A 24,927-nucleotide genomic window follows, 5' to 3' on the forward strand; every position below is an offset into this window, starting at 1 on the left:
AGCCTCCCCCAGCTGAGGCTGCGGTCCTTGGTGACTATTTTTTGGTCCCAGGGACTGAGCCCAGGGATGCCTAACCCCTGAGCCCCGTCTCCAGCCCCTTTTTCTATTTTATTGAGAGACAGGGCCTTGCTAAGTGGCTGAGGCTGGCCTCCACCTTGCCATCCTCCTGCCTCAGCCTCCCCACCACCCTGGCTCAGTTGATCCTTTTTATATGATTTTGAAAACATGTTTGTTGTGTGGCTTTTTGAGTGGAGCTGGGTTTAGACGTCCTCCACAGAGTTCCTAATAAGGAGGGTGAGACTTCTCCCCTCCGCCTCCTCCGCCTCCTCCTCCTCCGCGGTGGGCAGGCCTGGCTCCAGCTCTTCAGGACGCTCAGGAGCAGCCTCCCCTTTCTGTGCAGATGAAATCCAGAGCCTGCTGTCACAGGCGCCCAGCCCCGGGGACGAGGGGGCTGACACAGAGGAGAGGAGGCTGAGCCGGGGCCTGGTGGAGGACCGCGCTGTCCGAGGACCCAGGGGCCCAGGGCCCAGTCCTCCGTGGCCTCAGGATTTTACTGTCCGCAGATGGCCCAGACGCACTGTCAAAAGACGCGTCAGGGCACCCCACTCCCCAACTTAAACTGCCACCGACCTTCTCTTGTGTGTAAAGACACAATCCAGCTGGGCTGGGGCCACCCCCCTGACATCCCAGCAGCTGGGGAGGCCGAGGCAGGAGGATCGCAAGGTGGAGGCCAGCCTCAGCCACTCAGGGAGACCCTGTGTCTAAATAAAATAGAAAATAGGTCTGGGGACGGGGCTCCGGGGTGAGGCACCCCTGGGTTCAGTCCCTGGTGCCCCCCAAAGGAGTATACAATCCAAACTGATCACCGTCTCTGTGAGGATCCTCGTGACCCACCTACCCCCCTGTGTGCTGTGTCCCCACTTGGGCCTCCTGTCTCAGGCCTCCTATTTTCTCTGCTTAAAACGCTCCCCCCTCCTATTTTTTTGGTACCAGAGATGGAACCCAGGGGCGCTAACCCCTGAGCCCTGTCCCCAGCCCTTTAGTATTTTATTTAGAGACAGGGTCTCCCTGAGTTGCTCAGGGCCTTGCTTTTTGCTGAGGCTGGCCTCCACCTTGCGATCCTCCTGCCTCAGCCTCCAGAGCCCCTGAGAGTACAGGCGTGGGCCATCATGCTCCGCAGCTCTCCAGCCTCTAAAGGGAAGAAGGGCTCTGGAGCCGAGGGGACACCAGATCTGTCCACCGGCAGGCTGGGGACACGAGAAAGTCCCCCAGGATCTAGCCCGGGTCCTGTCACCATGCCCACAGGGGGGTTGATGCCTCTTGACGCACCGGGTGTGCGAAGCCCCATTTTTCCTGCGTTGTGTCCGACTGTGTCTGCTTTTAATTGAGATACATTGCCTCCTGGAGGCTGGAGCCCGCAGACCATCCCCTCTCGGGATCGGCGGGGGGGCCAGGCCTTGCTGTGAACAGGGCCAGGCCTTGCAGCTGAGCGTCCCCGTCGCCAGGGGAGAGGCGTGGTCTGGGAGGGACACGGGGCGAACATGTCCTCCACTTTGGAGGAGATGAAGGTCGGGTGTCAAGGCCCAGAGCCTGATGTCACTAGACGGCCCCCTAAAGCCTGGGACATGAGGGCCTGTGGGGTGGAGAGGCCTAATAAATCGTGGTCCCTCATGGGGGTCCGACGTGGCCGTCCCTGGGTGGGCCACATGTGCTCCGCTCCCGAGAAGATTGGGAACAGCTGTCGCGACGGGCCCTGAGTCAGCGCTGGGCGCCTCTGGTCCTTCCGTCTCTCTGAACAGGACTCAGGTGACCTGAGACCCGGGATCTGCCTGCCCAGCATCCTCCGGGCGCTGGCAGCCTGGCTTCCGTCGCCCCCTGCTGCGTCCTCCACCCGGAACGGCCTCCTCCCCGGCCTTCCAGCCTCCTCTTCCTCCAGGTGTGGGATCCCCGCCTCCTGTCCTGCTGGGCACAGCTTCCGGTTCACCTTTTTGTGGTGCAGGGATTGACCCAGGGGTGCTTCACCACGGAGCCCCGTCCCCAGCCCTTTTGTTTTTGTATTTTATTTAGAGACAGGGCCTCCCTCAGTTGCCAAGGCTGGCCTCGACCTTGCGATCCTCCTGCCTCAGCCTCCAGAGCCTCTGGAATGACAGGCGTGTGCCCCGCGCCCGGCCACCTAGCTGTTTCTGTTATCTCCGCAAAGTTCACCTGCTCTGTCCTCCCGGGGGGGAGGGGGTCTGTGGGAAGGTGGCAGCTTGGGCCTCTGTCCCCGTGGGGTGAGGCTGCAGGAGAGGCAGGGGATCAACACAGGGCACCCCTAGTGCCGTGGGACCCTGAGGGAAGGCCACGTCCAGATCAGAAAGTGCCTGGGAAATGGGGGTGACATCTAAGCTGAAGGGTGAAGGGCTGGGGTGCGGGGAGGGCACGCAGGCCTTGGGGAGGCCTTGGGAGGCCCTCAGCCTGGGAAGGTCGGGGTGCAGCTGGGGACTGGCCCCCGTTTCCCTCTCTCTCACCAGGGACTGAGCCGCGGGTGCTGCCCCCGAGCCGCACACCCTGCCCTTTATTTTTGATTCTGAGACCGATCTTGCCAAGTGGCCTCCCACTCACGATCCTCCTGCCTCAGCCTCCCCAGGAGCTGAGGTTCCCTGCATGCACCCCCACACCCGACTTGCCCCTCTGTTTGTTCCTTAGGCGGGAGGGGACTGTGACCTCCTCTGTTTCCACAGGGTGCCTGGGGTCCAGCTCTGTCCCTGCTAGTCCCCAGCTCTGTGGCCTTGGGCAAGGAGAGCAGCCTCCAGTGTCCCCTCCCTGGGCCCTTCTGCGTCTGCCTGCGGAGCGGGGTGTGACGACCCCGTGGGCCGGGCAGGAAGACACAGAGGACCAGGCTGGCCCAGCGTCCCCTGAGCCCGGGCCCTAGGATCCGTGGACAGGGCACTTTCCAAGGGCCTGCTGAGGGCCACTTCTGTCCCCAAGGAGATGCCAGCACCCTGTCTCTGAGGTTTCCAGTTCCATTGTCCTAGGTCACCTGGAGATGAGCAAGGAAACCTGTGCTGGAGGCCCCAGAGAGAAGGTGACGTGCCTTGGTGACATGGCACCTTGGTGACATGTGTCCTGCCGTGTGGAGGGGAACCTGTGTGCATCAGCCCTGTTTCCAGGGGAACTTGGTCCTGACCCTGGGGACCGTGGGTCTGGGGCAGCCTGCTGCCACCCCTTCACCAGCCTCGGGTGACACTCAGGCCAGGGAGGGTCTGTGCTTGCCTCTGGTGGCCTAGCTGGAGGGTCGGGTCTGAGCTGTGGTGTGTCGGATCCCCACCAGAGAACCCAGCACCCAGTCCCTCCAGGACAACCCTCCTGGCACCCAGCTTCCCCACCGTCTTCAAAGACAAAATATGGCCGGGCGCGGTGGCCCACGCCTGTCATCCCAATGGCTGGGGAGGCCGAGGCAGGAGGATCGCAAGTTGGAGGCCAGCCTCAGCCACATAGCAAGACCCTGTTTCTAAAATACAAAAAGGGGCTGGGGCTGGGGCTCAGGGGTTGAGGGCCCCAGAGTTACATCCTTGGTACCACCCCCCAAAAAAAATAATGTGGGTCCCTGGAGTCCGAGGGCCGTGCTGTGTCATCTGTCACCCGTGGGGCTTAGGACACGGACTCCTCAGTGCTGCTCTGGCTCCAGTGGGCGAGGGCCAAGGAAGGGGGCTGTTTGTCCTGCGCCTTCCAAGTTTCTAGAGAAAACTCACCGCAGAGCTTCTCCACGAGGCAGCAGCAGGCCAGCCCTGGCCCTCGGACTTGTTTTCTTTGGGCCCCGCCGTTTAAACATTTTTCGAATCGGTTGTCAACATTTAAAATTTGGCAAATCACATCTAATAGTCTGCATTTTTGGCTTCTCTTGAAAAACCGGAAGGTCTTGCAGCTCCAGGCCTGCATTCCTGCCGACCCACTGCAGCGGGGAGACCCTGCCCCTCCAGATGGGGCTCAGGGGCTCCGGGTTCCTGCGGTCTCACCCTGCACCCTGGGCCTGGGCCTCGCTACCCCTCAAGGTGCCCGCTGGCCCCGGACGCCCCTTCTGTTTTGTTCTTCCTTTTTGGTCCCAGGGATGGAACCCAGGGGCGCTTCACCCCTGAGCCCCGTCCCCAGCCCTTTTTGTATTTTATTGAGAGACAGGGTCTTGCTGAGTGGTTGAGGCTGGCCTTCAATTTGCGATCCTCCTGCCTCAGCCTCCTAAGCTGCTGGGATTTTAGCAACATTGATCCTTTTCTTTCTAGAACTGAGCAGGGAGGATGGGACCCCATATCCTAGAACATGGGACTGGAGTGTTCTGTGGCCTGGGTGAGGTTTGCAGCCGTCTTCTACAAGTCCCATGGGCCCTGTCAATAATACACGGTCCTCCTCTGCAGATGGGAGAGGCTGAGGCTCAGGCAGGTGAGGTGAGACCCGGTCTTTAAATAAAATAGAAAAAGGGCTGGGGATGGGGGCTCAGGGGTTGAGGGCCCCTGGGTTCCATCCCTGGCACTAAGAAAAAAAAAAAAGAATGGGCCCCGGGACAGACAGACAGAGTCTGCTCTTCCTGCCTCACCTCCCTCCTTCTCCTCCACTGAGCAGGTGCTTTCTGTGTGTCCAGGTTTTTCTAACTTTTTATTTATTTATTTTATGATACCAAATGTCAAACCCAGGGGCCCTCAACCCCCGAGCCCCGTCCCCAGCCCTTTTCCTATTTGATTTAGAGACAGGGTCTCGCTGACTGGCTCAGGGCTGAGGCTGGCCTCCACCTGGCGATCCTCCTGCCTCAGCCTCCCGAGCCGCTGGGAGGACAGGCGTGCGCCAACCTGGTTTTCTCCTGAGATGCTCAGACCTCTTCTTGGGCCACAGAGCTGTCTGGGCAGGGTCCCCTTCCCCCTGGGCCAGGTCTCAGCACGGGCTGTGAACCTCACCCAGCCCAGCGGAACCCGGGGCCTCCGCCCAGTCCCCATCCCCGCGGCCACCCCTTTACCGCTGTGTCCAGAAGAACTTCTTACGTCCATATTTGGCCATGTGTCTCCCTCCCCGCCCTCCCCCAGCCCCCAAGGTGTCTGCCAAAATCCAGGCCCATTCATTTCACCTCCCAGTGGAGGGGGGCGCAGAGAGAGAAGGACCCAGCTATTTATTTATTTATTTATTTATTTGGGGGGTGGACTCCAGATTCTTAGCAGAAGTTTCAAGAAGGAAATGGAAGAGTCAGGGCAGCAGGGGACAGGGGGCACCGAGCTGCATCCATGGCATGCAACAGACAAGATTTCCTGAAACAGGAGATAGGAACCTCAAAGAATTTCAAATAAAACATTCATTTTATTATTTCTTTTTTTTTTTTTTTTTTTTTGCAAGAAGCAAAAAGAGAGAGAGAGAGAGAGAGAGAGAGAGGGGGAAAAAAGCAGAATAGTGAGTCTTTTTATCCTAAGTACAGATGCAGTTGATTAGGACCTCAGGCCTGGCCCTGCGCACCCCCGGTTTTATTAATTGAAGAATTTCCTTTTCCCCCAAATGGGGAAGTGCACATTAGGGCCCAGCCGGCCCCGAGTCCCCGTGACACTTGAGAACGGAGCCTTTGCCACAATCCTATTTTCTCTTCGGTGCTGGAGGAAATCCTCAGAAAGGGCCAGGGCAGTGGGGGAGCCCCCCGATGGGGGGCTGGGGGGCCCAGCGAGCAGACCTTTCAAAGCAGCCTCCATTCATTTCCTCCCAAAGCATGAAATCCAATTACAGCCCGCGGCCCACCATTATTTTACTCCTCCATTTCAGACTCCCTCCTGGGCTCCCTCTCGCCCCAGCAGGACGGGGACCCCCTGTGCGCAGTCAGCAGAAAAGCCACAGAGACCCTGGCACAAGAACTCTGGGAACCTCAGAGTCCAGGCACCCCGGGCTGCTGGCGGCCCTGGGCCTGCTCCCAGGCTGGGGACACCAGCCTGGCTCTGTCCCTACCACCCCTGAGCCCCGTCCCCAGCCCTTTTTCTATTTCATTGAGAGACAGGGTCTCGCTGAGTGGCTCAGGGCTGAGGCTGGCCTCCACCTGGCGATCCTCCTGCCTCAGCCTCCCAAGTGGCTGGGATGACCGGCATGGGCCACCGCGTCTGGCTACACATTCATTCTTAGGTTTGCAAAAAAGATTGATCTTTGCAGTTACTTTGTGCTCATGACAATAAGCTTAATATGTTTCATTCGTGGTCTTTTTGTTGTGCAGTACCAGGGACCAAACATAGGGGGCGCCACCCCTGAGCTGCATCCTCAGACTGTTTTTGATTTTTTTTGATTTTGAGACAGGGTTTTGCTCAGTTTCCAGATGGGACCGTGAACTTGCCATCCTCCTGCCTCAGCCTCCTGAGTCGCTGGGATGACAGGTGTGCCCCATGGTGCCCAGCAAGTTTTTGACATAAACGCATGAGTCATAAACATGAGCTGGGGTGTAGCTGGGTGCGCCTGTCCAGCATCTGCAGGGCCCTGGGTTTGAGCTCTGGCACGGAAACAAACCAACAAAAACCAACAAACAAAGTCACTTTGTAACCAGGGGCAGTGGTACACATGGGTGTCCCCAGCTTGGAGGCTGAGGCAGGAGGATCTCGAGTTGGAGGCCAGCCTCTGCCATTTAGCGAGGCCCTGAGCAACTCAGCGAGACCCTGTCTCTAAATAAAATATGAAAAGGGCTGGGGACGGGGCTCAGGGGTTAAGCACCCCTGGGTCAATCTCAGGTACCAAAAAATCCCCACAGTCTTTCCACCTCTGGGCAGACATTCTGAAAGGAACCGGCTCTGGCCTCCAACTTGCGATCCTCCTGCCTCGGCCTCCCACAAACGGCTGGGATGACAGGCGTGTGCCACCGCGCCCCAGCTTCTCTCTAGATTTTCTGTTTTTACACTGGAACCTTTGATCAAGTTGTCACTGATGTTGGCGTCCCCTGTCAGGTACAGATCCAGTTCTATTTGTGTCTCGATGGCTTTCCCCCGTGCCTGGGTCCCAGCTGGGTGACTGTCCTGGTACAAATGTGGCTCCAAGGAGGACAGCTTCTGACCCAAGACTGCGCAGCCCACAGGTGTCCTGTCCTCAGCCCCAGCTTTGGCCCCCTGTCCCTGTGTCCCTGTGTCCCTGTGGTCCTCTGAGGCGTCCCCAGCCTCTCTGGCTGGTCCCCCGGGCCGCACCTCTGTGTGGCCTCTGGCAGCTCAGTCCCCCTGATCTCTCGGGCCGCTCTTTGTCACCGCTCCTGTTCCTGGGCTGTTGACATGGCCCATTGTTCCCCTCTGGCTGCTGAGGGGCTGATGATACTCCCCCCCCCATGGCACGGGCCTCAGGTGGCACGTGTGTCCTGCAGGCGCTGGCAGGCTGCCCTGGCACGCGGTCTGCTCTCCTTCCTCTGCCACCTGCGGGCCTGGCCACCTGCTGCCCACAGGCCTCAGGGTCCCCAGAGGGCTCAGGAATGCGGGCAGGGGGAGGGCAGACGCTGAGCCGGCTCTTGCTTCCATCTTGGCCTCCAGTATCTATTCCTGTGCGAGTCCCGTCTCTCTGGAGGCTGTCCTCTTGGGCTCTGTGGGCCTTGGGCTCATGGAGAAGGTTTTAGCTCCAGGGCTGAGCTGGGGACAGAAGGAGAGGGCAGTGCAGTCAGGGGGTGGCCCACGCCGGTCACCCCAGCCGCTCAGGAGGCTGAGGCAGGAGGATCGCCAGGTGGAGGCCAGCCTCTGCGATTTAGCGAGGCGCTCAGCAGCTCAGTGAGTCCCCGTCTCTAAGTGACATACAAACAGGGCTGGGGACGGGGCTCGGGGTGGAGTCCCCTCAGTTCCATCCTTGGCACCCCTCCCTCCAAAAAAGATGTGCCTTGGCCTCAGCTGCAGAGTGGGTGAGGGGCGAGGCCTGCCGGGCCTCCAGTCCTCTGCCTCCATCCGTAGGACTCTGCCTGGGGAGTCAGGTGGACTTCCTGTGGTGTCCCCTCCCTCTGAGCTGCCTGGGTGTGGTGCACCCTGGTGATAGAGTGGCCTGGAGGTGGGCAGAGTGGGGGACGGGCCAAGGAGAGGGGCCAGAGCTGTGCCCGCGGGTGCCCACTCCATGCCTGGCCCGACTTCTGTGTTAACGCTGCTGCTTTTTAAACTTATTTGTTCTCCTTAGCTCCCTGTGGCGGCAGCGAGCATCCTGCCATGTCCCACCCACACGGGGCGTGACGTCCCACTCCTGTGGCTGGACCTGCTGTGGGGTGTCCCTGGTCGTGGGTTCCCATGTGAACGTGGGAAAGGGACGTCCATCCATCCCCCTGTCTCTCCCAGTCCCTCCCCTCCCTTCCCTCCAATCCCCTGCGTCTCATCCAGTGAACTGCCATCCCCCCCCCTTATTGTGAGTCAGCGTCCCCATATCAGAGAGGACACTCAGCCTTTGGTTTTGGGGACTGGCTGATTCCACTCAGCATGATGGCCTCCAGCTCCATCCATTGACCAGCAAATGCCATCATTTCATCCTTGTTTATGGCTGAGTAATATTCCACTGTGTATATAGATCACAGTTTCTTTATCCATCCCCTGTTGAAGGGCACCTACGTTGGCTCCGTAGCTTAGCTATTGGGAACTGAGCTGCTGTGCACACTGATGTGGCTGTGTCCCTGTCCTGTGCTGATTTTGAGTCCTTTGGGTATAAACCGAGGAGTGGGACGGCTGGGTCCCATGGTGTCTCCATTCCCAGTTTCCTGAGGCCCCTCCACCCTGCTCCCCACAGTGGTGGCACCGAGTTCCAGTCCCCCAGCCGTGGCTGAGTGGGCCACCCCCTCGCCCACACTTCCTGAGCCACCCGAGGCCTTTGTCCACATCTCTGAGCCCAGGGGCCGTCTGGACTAGGGGGACAGCCCTCAGCCCTTCAGGGTGGGGGCCGCTGGAGCCACTGACCAGACCTGTGTGGGCCTTGAAGTGGGGAGGACACGCTGGACAGTGAATCAGGACCCCGCCCTAATGCAGGTGGCCTGAGCTGCAGGGTGGCCAGCACTTCCTCCCCACACAGGGACTTCTGGAACCCTCCTGGAAGGAACCTTCTTGGAAAGAACTTTCTGGAACCTTCTAGAACCTTCTGGAATCTTCCTGGAAGGAACCTTCTAGAACCTTCTGGAATCTTCCAGAAGGAACCTTCTGGAGCCTCCCAGGACCTGTCCTGGAGCACTCACGGGCTCCTGTGTGCACCCCCCGCCCAGGGACAGAGCGAGGGTCTTGTGGACATGGACCCTGCCCTTGGGGACGTGGGGTGCTGTGGTGGACAGAGGTCCGTGGTCTGAGCTCCAGTCTGTCTGGATCCCGGCTCCTTGGCCTTGACGCGGCCACCGCGCCTCTCCAGCCTTGTTCTCGGCTGTAGCACCACGTCGCTGTCCCCAGAGGGCGATGGCCGACGTGCAGTGTCCATGGCCCAGGTGGACCCCGTGGGCTGACCGTGGAGCCCGTGGCCACACGCTGGACCCCACCTGGGCTCTCTCACGCTGTCCTGCTGTGACCAGGGTGGCCATCGGGTGGGGGTGTGGCAAGTGGTGGTGACAGTCACAGGCTGCAGTTCCCTGCTGTGGCTCTGTGTGGTCAGGGGCACAATTGAAAGAGTCACCAGCTGAACACGATTTTTTTCCCTGATTTTCTTTTACTTTTAATTTAATTCAATTGTAATTTTAATTTTATTTTAATATCATTTTACTTTTAATTTTCTTTGGTCCTGGGAACTGAAGTGGCTTAACCACTGAGCCACACCCCGCCCCTCCATCCCCGTAAAAAAAAGACACTTTCAGCTGCAGATGGACACAAAATCTTTATTTTATTTGTGATTTTCTGTGGTGCTGAGTGTTGAACCCAGTGCTTCACACATGAGGCCAGTGCTCTGCCCCTGAGCCCTGTCCCCAGCCCCTTTTTCTATTGTATTGAGAGACAGGGTCTCGCCGAGTGGCTCAGGGCCTTGCTCAGTGGCTGAGGCCGGCCTCCACCTTGCGATCCTCCTGCCTCAGCCTCCCGAGCTGCTGGAGTGACAGGTGTGCGCCCGGCTCCTGATTTTAAACCCAGTCTTCTTTCTGCTTCTTAGAAAACCTTTGGATTTTTTCAAATATCTGATTTTCGAGGTTTCTCGACTGTATTCAAAGTCTGATGTTCCTTTTCCCCTAGGCACACATTTCCCCTCCTCTGTCCCCCAAGGGACATGGCCCAGATCCCGAGGCTTTGCCCCACGCTGACCTTTGTGAGTGTCTCATTAGTTTTATTTTTTGAAACGATGGAGATGTGGAATCTGTGGAGTTGGAAATTGTCATTTTGAACCGTCCCGTGAGCCTTCAATGGCCCTGCGCACCCCCCAGGACCCGTGGTCCCCAGCAGATGACAGCCCTGATACCCGCGAGGCACAGAGGGCCGTTTGTGAGCTGCGGGTCTTTGTCTGGCTGCCACCCACTCGTCCCACAGCCATTCCCGGCCCTGGCTCGTGGGAACCGGAGGGACACTGCCCGATTCATTCCATGCACAGAGGAAGGGCCCTGAGCGCCCGGGCGGCCAGCCCTGTCACTTCCTGGGGCCTGATCAAAAGTCGGACGAGGAGACCGCTGCCCGGCAGCAGGCCCGGGGCTGACCCCGGCTTCCCGCGGTGCCCTGGTTCTCAGCGTGGCCCGACAAGTCCCCGTGACCTCTGACCCCCTTAGAAGTGTCCCTGGGCCGGCTGCAGAGGGGACACGGGGGCAGGGCTGTGTGCTGGTGGGAACAGAGGCGCCTGTGGGCCCCAGGAGGCCACCAAGGGGCCCTGTCTGCACTTAAAGCTCCCAGTGTGTCCCACCGCAGGGTCCCAACAAGAGGCAAGACAAGGCGCCTGGTGGCACTCAGCCTGGAGGAGGAAAGGGACACGTTCCTGGTAAATAAAGTGGGAGAGGCTCAGCCGCTGACCTCGGCTCTGGTCAGCTCAACAAAGATCTATGTCGTGGGGCCCTGGCCGGGGCTCGTGCTGTGACAAGGGATCCCAGCCCCAGGCCTTGCTGTGAGCAAGTGGAGGGGGGTAAAGGTTGGAGGCCAGGAGGCTGGCATGCAGCCCAGGTCCCTCCTGGTCAGGGCAGGCCGTGGGGCCAGGTGGTTAGGAGCCTCCGCGTGGGGTAAGATCTCTGCCCTGGCTGGGCCTGGTGCCACCCAGCTGTCATCCCAGCAGCTGGGGAGGCTGAGGCAGGAGGATCGCAAGGTGGAGGCCAGCCTCAGCCACTGAGCAAGGCCCTGAGCCACTCAGCGAGACCCTGTCTCTCAATAAAATAGAAAAAAGGGCTGGGGACGGGGCCAGGAAGGAGCCCAGGACGGGGTCTGCCAACTGTGAAGTCACCTGCGTAGCCCACCTGAGTGTGAAGCAGCTGGTGGTCACAAGAGGAGGGGACTGTGAGGCCACACCTGCGTATCCAGAGGACGGTGGGGGCTGTCACCAGGAAGGCACCCCGCCAGGTCTGTGGGGGATGGATCCACCGATGGATCAATTGATGCATTTACAACATGACGACTCTGTGGGGCCGGGGTGGAGGCTCAGCGGTCTCCTCATTGGTCCTCCTGCCTCAGCCTCCAGCATGGGTAGGGCCACGGTCCCTCTTTCCTCGCAGCTTCTTGGAGTTGCTTGAGGTGCTGGGTCTCTCCTGGTTTGTAGCTGTGTCCTTTACTTCCTGCCCCGTCACCAGGGCGTCTGTGAGGCCCTGGGTTCCCCCCACGTAAAAATAAATAAAAATGAAACAAAGGTGATGTGTCCGTCCACGATTCCATGTGAATGTGTTCGGAATGGTTTCTAGATGTCCCTGCTTGAAAAGGACAGAGGCAGCAACATGTCCAGTGACTCTTCTTTCCTTTTTTCTTTTGTATTTTGAGATCTTGCTGATGGTCTTGCTGAGTGGCGGAGGCTGGCCTCCACCCGGCGCTCCTCCTGCTTCAGCCTCCCGAGCTGCTGGGACGTCAGGCGTGCGCCGCCACCCCGCCGGCCCTCTTTTCCCTTTCTAACCTGCTCTTCTCTGCCCCAGGGGCCCAGATCATCGATCTGATGATGCTGGTCATCGATGTGACCAAGGGGATGCAGACGCAGTCGGCGGAGTGCCTGGTGATTGGTCAGATCGCCTGCGAGAAGCTGGTCGTGGTGCTGAACAAGATAGACCTGTTACCCGAAGGGAAGAGACAGGCGGCCATCGACAAGATGACGAAGAAGATGCAGAAGACCCTGGAGAGCACCAAGTAGGTCTGCCCTGGAGACACGGACCCATGGGACAGGGCGTCTGGGGCGCTGCTTGTCATCGACAGGGATTGGGCAGGCGCTGGCCACATCAAGGGCCACATTGAGTCGGTGAATATGAAGGTGCTGCTACAAAGAAGCCCCAAATTGTGGGTGCCGTGGTGCAGGCCTGGAGTCCTAGAGACTCAGGAGGCTGAGGCAGGAGGATCGCCAGGTGGAGGCCAGCCTCAGCCCCTCAGCAAGACCCTCAGCCAATCAGAAAGAGCCTGTCTCAAAATAAAATAGAAAAAGGGCTGGGGACGGGCTCAGGGGTGAAGCACCCCTGGGTTCCCCCACGTGGAGGGCCTGGGCCTGGGGACAGAGGTCCCATCCTCTTGAATTTCCTGGGTGGGGACAGAGTCCCGCCCGTGCTTCCCGGGGTCCTCAGCGCCAGGGAGACCAAGAATCCTGCTCTGTCCCCATCTGCGTCTCTACAACTGGACCATCAACACCAGACAGGGAATTTGGGTGGGTGACTGTCTTTGTCACAGAGGTTTGTCAAGTTGGATAGAGGGACAGACGGACGGACGTTGCTGCTGGAGACCACGTTTGGAAATGCTAACCTGTGTGACAAAGGACCTCGGTGGCTTTTCCTGCCTAGGAGTTGACAGTTTGATTTTGTAGGCAGTAGGAAGTCTGCGGGTGCGGCGGCACATACCTGTGTCCCAGCTACTTGGGAGGCTGAGGCAGGAGGATCGCAAGGTGGAGGCCAGCCTCAGCCACTGAGCGAAGCCCTGAGCCACTCAGCGAGACCCTGTCTCTAAATAAAATAGAAAAAGGGCTGGGGACGGGGCTCGGTCAGTGATGAGCACCTTGGGGTTCAATCTTTAGTTTTTTTAAAAAAATAAAGTAGGAAGTCACTGCAGGACCCCCCACAGCACTTGCTCCTGAGGACACTCAGGGCCCAGGACGGTGGCCGTGTCCCTGTGCTGGACCAGGGAGCGAGAGGCAGGTGGGCCTCCGGGGACCCAGAGCCCCCTGTGTCCCTGGTGATCCATGCTGAACAGCGGTCACCGGGCGACAGGGAAGCCTCCCCTTGGCTACGCAGCCGGGGACAATATCCTGCCCCGTCCACCTCCTGCCTCTGCCCGTGGAGGCCGCCAGGAGAGGCCCTTTGTGTCCTTGTCGCCAAGATGGATCTGCTTCTCCATTGATGATGGCGTTTTTTTTAAATTTCCAGAATCTTCCCACCTGCAGCTCTTCCGCAGAATCCTCCAGTGGCTTAGATTAAAGCCCCGGCCCCGTGCACGCACCAAATATGTCATAAAAGATTTTCCTGCGCTGCCTTTTGTGACCAAAATTCATCAACACGATACGATCGACACGTCTAGATGAGTGTCGCAGGAGCACGCGGAGCTGCGGCTCCCGGGGAAGTGGGCCTGAGGCTGCGAGAAGGGAGATAGCGAACCATATCTCCTGTGGAGTGAGTTATGCGATCTCCCTGCCGCTTTATTCACTTGTCACAGAGCGCGGAACCGGTCTGGGGACCCTGCAGAGAGAGCGCCGTCCAGTGTCGCCGTCATTGACTCCAGGCATGGCACCTGGTGGGAAGGGCGGAGGGACTCTGCGGGGTCAACGCGAACTTGGCCACATCCATGACAGAGGAGGGAGATCCTCGTTGGCGGGTGGAGGTGGCTCTTCCTGTCGGAAGGTCACAGTTGAAGGTCAAATGACAGATTTCACGACAGACCAAAGGGGATGGTCCATTGGTGGGGACTTTTCGTTTTTTTTTTAAAACATGATTTTAGGTCCCAGGGATTGAACCCACGGTGCTGAACCCCTGAGCCCCGTCCCCAGCCCTTTTTAGATTTTATTTAGAGTGGCTGAGGCTGGCCTCTACCTTGCGATCCTCCTGCCTCAGCCTCCCAAGCTGCTGGGATGACAGGGGTGAGCCGCTGCACCCTGTCACTTATTTTTTTTTTTTATTGTGGTAAAATATACACAATATTTATCATTTTCGACACTTGTACCTGTGCAATCCAGCGACCTCAAATACAGTCACGATACTTTATACTCATCTCCCAAAACCTTTTCACCATCTCCCAAGTCACTTCAGTACCCATGAAGCAATTCTTCCTGTTCCTCCAGGAGCCTTTGTTCTGCTTTCTGTCTGTGACTTTCACCTGTTCTAGGTCCCTGAGCTGAGGGGAATCCTGCATGTCACAGACCATAAAGTTTTCAAGAAACTCTATTTCTATTGAACCGGGTTTCCGAACTTGGCTTCTTTTTTGTGGCTGTATAGTATTCTGTGGTGTAACTGGGCCCTGTATTGTTGATCCATCCTTCTCCTAATGGACACTGGTGGTGTTCCCTGTCTGTTACGAAGGATCGTGCTGCGAATTTGGGTGTAGACATAGATATCTGTTTAAGTCCCTCATTTCAAGTCCTTTGAATATAGACTCTTAGTGGGGCCAGGTGGTGGCTCCGGGTGTTTGCCCACCATGTTCCATCCCCAGTCCACCCCAATAGACACACAGGTACGTGTAGTGGCATTTCTACACACACTAGTATATTTATATAAAATATCCAGCTGGGTGCTATGGCACCCGCCTGTCATCCCAGCAGCTGGGGAGGCTGAGACAGGAGGATCGCAAGTTGGAGGCCAGCCTCGGCAACTTAGTGAAGCCGTGAGCACCTTGACAAGATCCTGTCTAAAAAATTAATAAATACATGATTCAATAGTAAATAAAAAAAAGGCTGGGCTGTAGCTCAGTGGTGAAGTGCCCCTGGGTGCAGTCCCTGTCACCCCCACCTCCAAAACCAGCCCCAGGAGGCACGAAGTGAGGCTGTTGTTTCTAATGACGAGTGAGGCCGAGGTCCCAGGGGGCTTATTGGCCATTTGTATAACTTCATGGAAAAATATTTCTATCGTTTGCCCATTTTAATTGGATTGTTGTTGTTGAATTGCAGATTTATACACTGACCCCTGCCATAAGTAGGATTTGTGATTCTTCTCTACCAGCCATAGATTGTCAGTTTGATTTCTTGGCAGGGTCCTCTCATATACAAAAGTTCTTTTTTTGTTTGTTTGTTTTTTTTTTATACCAGGGGTTGAACCCAGGGGGCACTTACCCACGGAGCCCCATCCCCAGCCTTTTTAAAATTTGATTACAGACAGGGTCTCCCTGAGTTGCTCAGGGTCTTGCTAAGTGGCTGAGGCTGGCCTCCACCTTTCGATCCTCCTGCCTCAGCCTCCTGAGCTGCTGAGGGTGACAGGTGTACACCACGCTGCCCGGCCTGCCATGTTATTTTCTAAACGGGTTCTCCTGTTTACACACGACTGAACAACTAACTTGGGTTCATATGTTGAAAATATATCTGCCTTCAACATATACTTGAAACTTTAAAATGGAAATGTCATTTTATTCTCATTTTGGACATAGGACTCTGGAATCAGTGGGGACATGGCACATCTCTCCTAAGTGCATCACACTCGTGTGCTTGTGTGTCTGTGACCTGGGCACATATATCTGGTCTGTTGGCCTCTGGCCATTTTGATATCTGTGTGTCTCATAGGCACAAAGGTGCTGCCAGCCTCCTGCCCACGTGGCCCTCGCCCAGCTGTGGGTCCCTCCATCCGGATTCCATTTTTTTTGGGGACACATAGAAGTTCCTGATTTCCACGTCGCCTCACTCTTCGATTGTTTCTCTTTGTGATTTCTTTATCTCTGAAAGCATTTAAAATGGCTCGCGCATAAGCATTTATCAATGTTCGCGGAAATCAAAATGGGAGATGCGCACGCACCCCAATCTTCCCAGTGCATCAAATTAAAATGTTTCCTCCCGTCCCCCGGCCGGCTTCCCCCCAGGGACACAATTTGAGGTGGTGGTTATCGCCACGTTGACACGATTCTGCGTTCTGGGCTTTTCTGTTTATTTTTTTCCACTAAATATCATCATCTGACACCTCCCTTGGCCCGTCTTCCCCCCCAGACGCGTGTTTCTTGCTTTGAAGACGCTTTTTTGGGGGGTGGGAGGGGTACCCCGGATGGAACTCAGGGGCCCTCGACCCCTGAGCCCCGTCCCCAGCCTTATTTTGCATTTTATTGAGAGACAGGGTCTCGCTGAGCTGCTCAGGGCCTTGCTGTTGTTGAGGCTGGCCTCCACCTTGCGATCCTCCTGCCTCAGCCTCCCCAGCTGCTGGGATGACAGGTGGGCCTCACTGCACCTGGCTTGATTCTTTTTCCTTCTCCGTCCTCTTTAAATTCTCTTTTCTGACTCTGGGGTCCCCCTTGGCAAGGCTGTCCAGTGGCACAGCTGGCCTGGGCCGTGGTGGCCTGATTGGGTCAAAGAGGTGGCAGTAGCCGTGTGAGCCGAGACGGGCCCTGGGCGAGGCCTGGGGAGGCCGAGCAGGAGAGGCTGGGACAGACCGTCAGGGGCCTTGGCACTGGCCCGGGTGTCGGCTGCGTCCTGGGCGTCATGGACCCCTGAGGTCGGGAGCGAGGGCCTGGTGGCTGGTGGGGCTGGAGGGTTGGGGACAGCGGGGCTCTCAGGGCCACCTTGGGGACAGTCAGGCGAGCCGCAGGGGCTGTGGGGCTTGGGCCCGTGATGGTCCTGGGGGTCGGTGGCCCTCTCTCCTGTCACACAGCGTCGTGTCTTTGGCAGGGGACGTGGGCTGCCAGCTCTAGTGGCAGGTGGGAGCTGTCCTGTCACACGGCCTGCGTCCGAGTTCCCTTAGAGAAGCGGGGGACGGCAGGGACAGTGACCTGGGTCCCCGGGGGAGACTGGCAGGGCGGGGTCTGGGGACGGGCTTCTAGAAGGTTCTTTCTGGCCCGGGGCTGAGACCTGGGGGCCGCGGGTTCCTGAAGGGACCCGTCTGTTCAGTTGTCCCTTCTGGGTGGCTCCTGTGTCCTGCTGGAGTCTGGGCCCGGGGCCAGTGTGGAGGGACACGGGGCCAGGAGGGCCTTGGGCAGGTGGGTGCGAGGGGCCGCAGCCGCGTGGCCAGGTGGCCTGGGCCTGGCTCTGGGCCGTGGTCACGGGAGGGACCGTCCTGCCTGGTTGTCCCTCAGCGCCTTAGGTCAGCCAATGTCCCCAGTTGGGCCACTATTGTCCTCAGAGTGTCCCCAGCGTCTGAACAGGCCTTGCCTGCGCGAGTCGGGCCTGCTGAGGGTGGAGCAGCCCCGGGTCCCCTTGTGTCCCTCTCGGTGGCTACAGGGGTGGGCCTCTTGTCCCCTGGGGGGGGGGGCTGCTGCAGGGGACAAGGCCCTGGGAGCGAAGATTGTCAAAAAGTGACGCGTGCGGACCTCAGACAAAACATCTTAACTTGAAACACACACGTGCATTTCTGTTGGTGACGTCGACAGGTGACTTGTGACAGAGGAGCTGGGGGCCGTGGTCCCCCTGGGTGGGCCTCCCGTTTGAATCTGGGCCTGTTCCCTCTTTTCTTGGGGTTTGGGACTGAACCAGGGCCCTCCACCCCTGAGCCCGTCCCCAGCCCTTGTTATATCGTATTTAGAGGCAGGGCCTCGCTGAGTGGCTGAGGCTGGCCTCCACCTGGCGATCCTCCTGCCTCAGCCTCCCCAGCCGCTGGGACGACAGGCCGCGTCTGTTTTTTCCGCTGCTTTGAATCATGTCGTTAAAGTGACACTGGGGACTGGCATTTCCCACTCAGCGGCAGCACCGTGGCCTGCAGCGCGCAGGTCGGCTGGTGGGACAGAAGCCCAGGAGGCACCCGCTGCCCCGGCCTGTGACCCGCGGGTGCTGTGCCCCCCGGTGCCAGGCCCGGGGCTCCCTGTGGGCGGGAAGGCCCAGCTCCTGGCCACCTGGGACGTGGAGCCCCTGGGAGGGCGTCTGTGCCACCCGGGGGGTGACAAGTGGCCGAGGTCTGCCATTAGGTCGTGACAGGGGGCTGCACTTCTCAGTTGGGTGCCCTGATGACACGGTGGGTGCCGGAGCGTCCCGGGTGGCAGCTGTGGGAGGCTGTGGGAGGGCCGTGGCCAGGCCAGGGTCACAGGTCACAGTGACGGGAGGGGACAGGAGCAGGGCCCTGTGGGGCTTTGTCATCCCCCCCTGGTGCCTGGGCTGGGGGCCGGGTGGCCGCACTGGGCTCCGCCTTCTGGTCTGCTTTCCAGGGACCAGTGGCCACAGTGGTCAGGGGACAGAGGACGATGATGGAGGGACATGAGGCCGTGAGGCAGGTCCTCGGTGCTGTCCCCAACCCCGTGACTCCCAAGAGGCCACCGATCTGAGCCCCGCCTGGCCTCAGTGACAGGATGTGTCATCGTCCCCAGCAAAGGGCCTGCTCACTGTGGGAGCAGTGCAGCCCCAGGTGACATGGGCAAGAGGGACCAGGCCACCCTGAAGGGGACACCCCTGTGACCAGGTCCTGCAGCTCTGGGACAGAAGGCGGCTCCTCCTGACCATGAAGTCTGTGAGACGTCGGGTGGAGCGTCCAGTTACAAGTGTCACCATGGCCCAGGGGACCCGGAGCTGCCGCGGCAGGGGGGACCTGACTCTGGTGTCACCTGCTGTCCGTCAGAGCCAAGAGGGGACCTGGGAGGGGCTGTCTACAACACTGGGCAGCAGGAGAGGCCCCTGAGAGGACCACTCTGTCCCCTGGGAGTGTCCCCTTCCCTGTCCCCTCAACAGGCTCCTGCCTGCTCCTCCGAGGGACAGGCCTGACGTCTCTCTGACCCGGTGGCAGCTCGGGGTCTGCCCAGGGGTCTTTGCGCTGCCGCGGTCTCCCGAGGCCCGGGCTCTGTGTCACGGGGAAGGCGCGTGGGGGACACTCTGGGGACCCGGCCCCAGGGCTCAGGCCCCAGGCGCATGGCCCTCCTGGTCCAGCCACCAGGGTCTGTCAGGTGACAGTGGCGGGTCCCTCAGGATGCAGGTGGGGTTCCAGCCCCCCAGCGTCCCGCTGGCCCAGAGCAAGGTGACACGTGTGGGTGGCCCCTCCTGGCCGCCAGCCTCCTGTCTCATTGTCTGGTGCAGGGACTGGACCAGGGTGTGAGCCACCGAGCCCCGTCCCCAGCCCTGCTCAGGGCCCCGTCTCTGGGGAATCTGGGGCGACGGTCACTTGTCCTGGGGGGGCCACAGGCGGGGGCCGGGGTCCCTGTGGATCCCTGGGTGGCCTCCAAGGAGGACCCCAGGGCCCAGGGGAGCCCCTTCCTCCTGGTGCCCCAACGCGAGGCGTCTCCTGGTGTCCCCGACAGTGGGTGGCACGTGTCCCCTGTCGTGCCTGCTAGTCCGCCTGGTGCTCCGCGGCCTGCTGACCGCCCGTCCCCTAACGCTGCTGTCCTTGTTGCAGGTTCCGGGGTGCGCCCATCATTCCCGTGGCGGCCAAGCCTGGGGGCCCGGAGGCCCCCGAAACCGAGTCTCCTCAGGGGATCCCAGAGCTCATCGAGGTACCCAGCCCCGGCTGCCCCAGCCACCCGCGGGCCTGCCCGGCCTCAGGCCTCTACCCCCAGCCCGAGGCTCCGCGGGCCTCCGCACCCTGGCCTCCGTCTGGCCGCCCTCCTCCGCTCACCCCCACCAAGTGGCCCACAGCCTGGGCCCCGGGCCATGTTGGCTGTTCTGGCAGCTTCACCTCTGTCCCTGCAGTAACAGGCAGGAGGGGGCAGGAAGGTGACAGGGTCCCACTGCTGGGCACTCTGGGCCACTCAGGGCCTCTCTGGGCAGAGGGATCCTGCGCCTGGCCCTGGGGCCGGACTGCGGTACCGTCCACGGTGGCCAACGTTCCCAGCAACCCTGGGAGGCTTCCGTGGTCCCCAGGAGGGGGCTGGGGTTCAGAGAGGTTAAGTGACTTGCCCAGGGTGGCTCAGCAAGCGCATCGGAAAGCTGAGGCTCAGACCCAGCTGGTTGCTGGGGCTCAGCTCTGTGGACCCCTGCCTCCAGGGGCCCTCGACCCCTGAGCCCCGTCCCCAGCCCTATTTTGTGTTTTATTTAGAGACAGGGTCTCCCTGGGTGGCTCAGGGCCTCGCTTTGGCGGAGGCCGGCCTTGAACCCGTGATCCTCCTGTCTCAGCCTCCCAGGGCCCTGGGGTGACAGGCAGGGACAGTTGTTTTGATTCAAGGAAAACCCACCAGAATGTGGCTGGGAGAGGCCTGTGCATTCCTTCTAGAAGCCTCTCCTCAAATCTCAGGCCAAGCCTGTTTTGAATTTCCCTGCTTTTCCAAAGGAATTGTTATCACAAAACTCAAACCTTGGAACGCTCCCGCTGAATACTTGTGTGACAACCTGCCCCCCGGGAAGCGGGGGGAGCAAATGGGAGGGAGGGAGGGAGGGAGGGAGGGAGGGAGGGAGGGAGGGAGGGACGTGCTGCCGATGCTCCTGTGTCAGTTGGTCCTTGGCCCCGACAGCATCTCGGAGCACGTAGGTGGCACAGGGAAAGCGGGCCAGCGGGGCCAGACAGACGGACAGAGCACCACGTAGGGGCTGCGCTGGCCACGAGCCAGGCCCTCTGTCTCTGTCGGGCCCTGGAGTAGTGGCCATGAGGCTGCCCACTGACCGCTCTTGTCCTGCGACCTCCACACACAGGCCTTCCCTCCTCCTGCCCTCTCTGCGCTTCGTGTGACTGTCCCCCAGATATGGCACCAGCTTCTAGACCCTCACAGCCCATGAGATAGGTGACCAAAACAGTGCATGGCCAGGCGCGGTGGCCCACACCTGCAATCCCAGTGGCTCAGGAGGCTGAGGCAGGAGGATCGCAAGGTGGAGGCCAGCCTCAACCCCTCAGCGAGACCCTGTCTCTAGATAAGATATAAAAAGGGCTGGGGACAGGGCTCAGGGGTGAAGTGTCCCTGGGTTCCATCCCCAGGACAGGGTGTGACCTCTGGTGCCTGGTTGTGTAGGGGTGGCCCCCCGGGGTGTGGTCAGGGGACAGCTGAGGCTTGGCCACCTGGGGCTCTGGGCTCACAGTGGCAGACACCCGAGGTGACGGGGGAGACGCGGCCTGCCTGGTCCCCGAGGCTTAGAGGTGGGGGATCCCAGGTCCTGCAGCCTCGGGAGGCGGGGCCACAGGCAGGGGTCCTAGCTGAGCGTCCCCCAGGAGAGCGTGAGGAGGTCCCCAGCCCCGTGCCCCTTCCTCCTCACCCAGCAGAAGCTGCTGGACACACAGCAGCAGCCTGGCCTGCCTCTGGGGTCCCTCTGACCTGGGCAGTCCTCGCCCTGCCTTGGACATGCCCTGACCCTGGTCGCACTCAGTGGCTGAGGCTGGCCTCCAACTTGCGATCCTCCTGCCTCAGCCTCCGGACTCCTGGGATGACCACCGCGGTCTCTGGATTCTTGAGTGTCTGTGGGCCCCCTCCCTCCCCCACTGCGCCCCTGGCCCCTGGCCCCTGGCCCTTGGCGACAGGCTGTGGCAGCAGGGTCTCTTCTCCAGCTGCTGAGGTCGCAGATCTCCATCCCGACGAGAGACCCCTCGGGCCCGTTCCTCATGTCCGTGGACCACTGCTTCTCCATCAAGGGCCAGGGCACCGTCATGACGGGCACCGTCCTCTCAGGCTCCATCAGCCTCGGCGACAGCGTGGAGATCCCCGCCCTCAAGGTCAGTCGGGGCTCTGGTCTGTCTGGGAGGGGACCGTCCTTGGCCGGGTGTGTCCTGGGCCTGGCCCCGCCCTGGCTCCCACCCGTCCTGCCTTGGATCCTAGATCGACCGCTCGCCCTGTCCCCCCAACAGCACGAGGCCTGTGAGGTCCCCAGCGGGGGTCCCCAGGAGGTGAGCCCAGGGCCTCGCACAGGCCAGGGACCCTCGGTCACAGGGCCACGTCCCAGCCCTGTTTATTTTGAGAAAGGGTCGCGCTGAGTGGCTGAGGCTGGCCTCCAACTGGCGATCCTCCTGCCTCAGCCTCCAGGCTGCTGGGATGACAGGCGCGGGCCACCGCTGTCCCCGGAGACCCTGGACTGACCCACCCATGTCTCACGAGGGAGAAGCGTGTTTCGGGGAATTGGCTCACGTGGTCATGGGGCCTGGCGAGTCCAGAATCTGCTGGACAGGCTGGCGGGTGGACGCCCAGGGCACGCTGCAGCTCAGAGGCCACCTGTGGGTGGACGTCGCCCCCCCTCGGGGGACTGCGTGGGGTGCCCTGCTCTGCCCCACGGCTGCCATCGTCAGTGTTAGTTGTTTCAATGTAAAATCGCCCTCCTGGCTGGGGTTTCAGTGTGTTGGGGAGGTTCAGAAAGTTCTGGAAAGTTCTAGAAAGTTCTAGAACGTTGGCCAGCTCTAGAAAACAGGTGGACCTAGGAGAAGTCTGGGGTGAAACAGCTCTCAGTGGTCCAGAGTCGTGTCTGAGCACCTCCCTGGGCACCGTGGTCCCCCACGTGGTCACAGATGACACCGCGTGAGCCGTCCTGCTCTGGGGCAGTGCGGCCGGGACAGGGAGGGGGACAGGAGTGAGCCGGCTGCCCCAGGTGAAGGGACCTCGGGGTCACCCCAGGCCCCTTGGATGGTGTTGAGGCCGACGTCTCCTCCTTCAGGGGTGAGGCCCCCGACTCTGGGGCTCTGGGGACGTGGCCTCAGGAGCCAGAGGGCGTGGCCCGGCTGTCCCCACTGCTGGGTCGGGGCCTCCTCCTGGGACCCAGGACAGCCCCGTCCACCAGCCGTCCTCAGCCGTGGGCAGATCCTAGAAAACACGGCGTGAGACCATGAGGACAGACCCTCTGCTTGACCACGGCACGGTCCTGGCCGCCACCCTGGGCTGGTCCCCTGGGCCGTCCCCGTGTCCTGGAGGAGGGCCTTGGGGGCCACCTGGCCCCGCATCCCTGCCGCTCCCCAAGGTGTCAGGAGAGGGTGACTGGGGGGACTGGGAGGAGGACGAGGGTCGTGAGCAGAGTCATGGCCAGTGTCCTGTGGGGTGTCCCCAGAGCCCCCCTGGGAGGTGACACAGGAGGGTCCAGAGGAGGAGTGAGGGGTGTGAGGCCTGAACCCGGCACTGGGGGTCCCCTGGAGGCCCCTGGTGGGGTGTGGGGAGGAGGTGGCCCTGGGGCTGTGGCTTGGGGTCCCTATTTGTCCCTGCTCCCTGGTCCCCACGGGAGCTGCTCCCTCCCCACACTCTTCCTCCATGATGTCCTGCCTCCCCTCGGCCAGGAGTGGGGCCACCCTCTGTGGACACCCTGGGCCCCACGTCCACCATCCCCCTCTGCAGTGGTGCTGGAGGGTCCCTGAGTCACTGTGGCACGATGGCTGACCACAACGGGGTGGACATTGACTCTGGTGACAGGTGACCTCGTAGGAGACAGACAAGGTGACGTGGAGGTTCGCGGCAGGCCGTCCCTGTGGAGAAGGGGCGAGGTGGTGGGGTGCAGGGCCAGTGTCCCTCACAGCCTCAGGACCCCCCCGACAGGCGCAGGGGGACTTCTGGCCTCCAGAACCGTGGGAACCCGTCTGTGGTCTGAAGCTGGGGCCTGGCGTCTGCGTCGCGACCCTCCTAGGGAATGGCCCCGACTGTGGGTGGGGGGGACTGAAGCCAGAGAAGGCCTGGGGTCCCCCGTGGTCCTGGGCAGGGTCTCAGGCCCCGGGCAGCTGCCAGCCTGGGGGTGGCCTGGCCCTTCCCAGGCTCCAGGGAGAGGCCCACTTTAGAGGCCCGGGTCCAGGGACTCCTGAGCCCTCACCCTGCCCGTCCTCGCCTGGCAGGGCTGGTGGCCAGCGCCTGGGAGCAGGAGGCCATCGCAGGCCACGGCCCTCTCCCCGGGCCCAGGGACGTCCCTGTCAGATTTCCCTAATCGACTCGGACACTTCTGACCGCGTGAACTCCCGTGGGGGCGGGGCGCGGCCAGTCCAAATAAACAGTGGCCTCCTCCCCCGGCCACAGGCCCCGCTGCCCCCGGCCATCCCAGCTGGGGCTCATTACAGGAGCCAGAAGTGGGGGAGCAGGCGAGCGAGGCAGGGGGGACGCCCCGCAGCCCAGGGAGGCCACCAGCCTCTGCCCGGCCTCCTGGTCTCCCAGCCTCCACCCGGGGAAGACGTGGCCTCGAGGCCTGGGGCTGGCGATGCTCCCAGCTGTGGTGTGGCCCTGGGGGTGGTGACATCAGAAAGTGCCCAAAGCACTGAGCAAAAGTGCAGCAAGTCACCAAATGTCCCAGCCCAGGCTGACCCGGGGTGTGCACATAGGGCTGGCTGTCCCTGTCCCCTCATGCGGGCAGGGTGCTGGGTAAAGTGGCTTCCAGGGCCCAGAGGGCCTCCAGCCTGCTTCTAGGACAAGGGTCCTGGCGCTGGGCCCTGAGGGTGACAGGGACATACAAAGGTCCCTGCAGCTGAGGGCCTGGGGCCTGGGGGCTCAGCAGGTCTCCAGGGCAGGTGGGGGTCCTGGGCTGTGTGGCCCGGCACCAGGTCTGCAGTCCGTGCAGTGGCCCTGCCGGCTCAGAAACCAGGGGTCCCCTGGGGTGTCCTGAGCCCCGCAGCCTTCCTCTGACTCACTCTGGCCTGTGGCCCTGCCCCGGCCTCCACTTCTCCCCTGTCCTCCTGCCTCGGACCCCAGGTCCACCCCCTGATGCTTGCCCCATGTGGAATTCATCCCACAAGCAGCCCCTGCTCTTGGGTTTGGGGGTGATGGGGTCTGACCCGTCGCTCTTTAACTCTCAGGTGTTGGGCGGAAGGTGGGCCTGGAACAACTAGTGCTTACCGAACAGTCTTGGTCCCGGTGGAATATTACTCAGCCACGAAAAAGAATGGCTTTATGATTTTTGCGGGTAAATGGGTGGAGCTGGAGACGATCGTGCTGAGTGAAATCCGCCAGTCCCCAGATTCCAAAGGCTGAATGTCCC

General features: G+C 60.6%; 1 protein-coding gene across 1 annotated transcript in view; it reads left to right on the forward strand.

The window, feature by feature from the left end:
- Eefsec (eukaryotic elongation factor, selenocysteine-tRNA specific) overlaps positions 1–23,896 on the forward strand; it is a 52,123-nt gene extending 28,227 nt beyond the window's left edge. The window contains exons 2-4 of the mRNA XM_078033901.1: positions 11,984–12,191; positions 19,475–19,571; positions 21,548–23,896. Of these exons, the coding sequence (XP_077890027.1) occupies positions 11,984–12,191; positions 19,475–19,571; positions 21,548–21,970 (728 nt within the window). The 3' untranslated portion in view covers positions 21,971–23,896. The remainder of the gene's footprint in view (positions 1–11,983; positions 12,192–19,474; positions 19,572–21,547) is intronic.
- The last annotated feature ends 1,031 nt before the right edge of the window (positions 23,897–24,927 follow it).

This window comes from Ictidomys tridecemlineatus, chromosome 16, assembly GCF_052094955.1.
Source record: "Ictidomys tridecemlineatus isolate mIctTri1 chromosome 16, mIctTri1.hap1, whole genome shotgun sequence".
In the NCBI taxonomy this organism is placed as follows: domain Eukaryota; kingdom Metazoa; phylum Chordata; class Mammalia; order Rodentia; family Sciuridae; genus Ictidomys; species Ictidomys tridecemlineatus.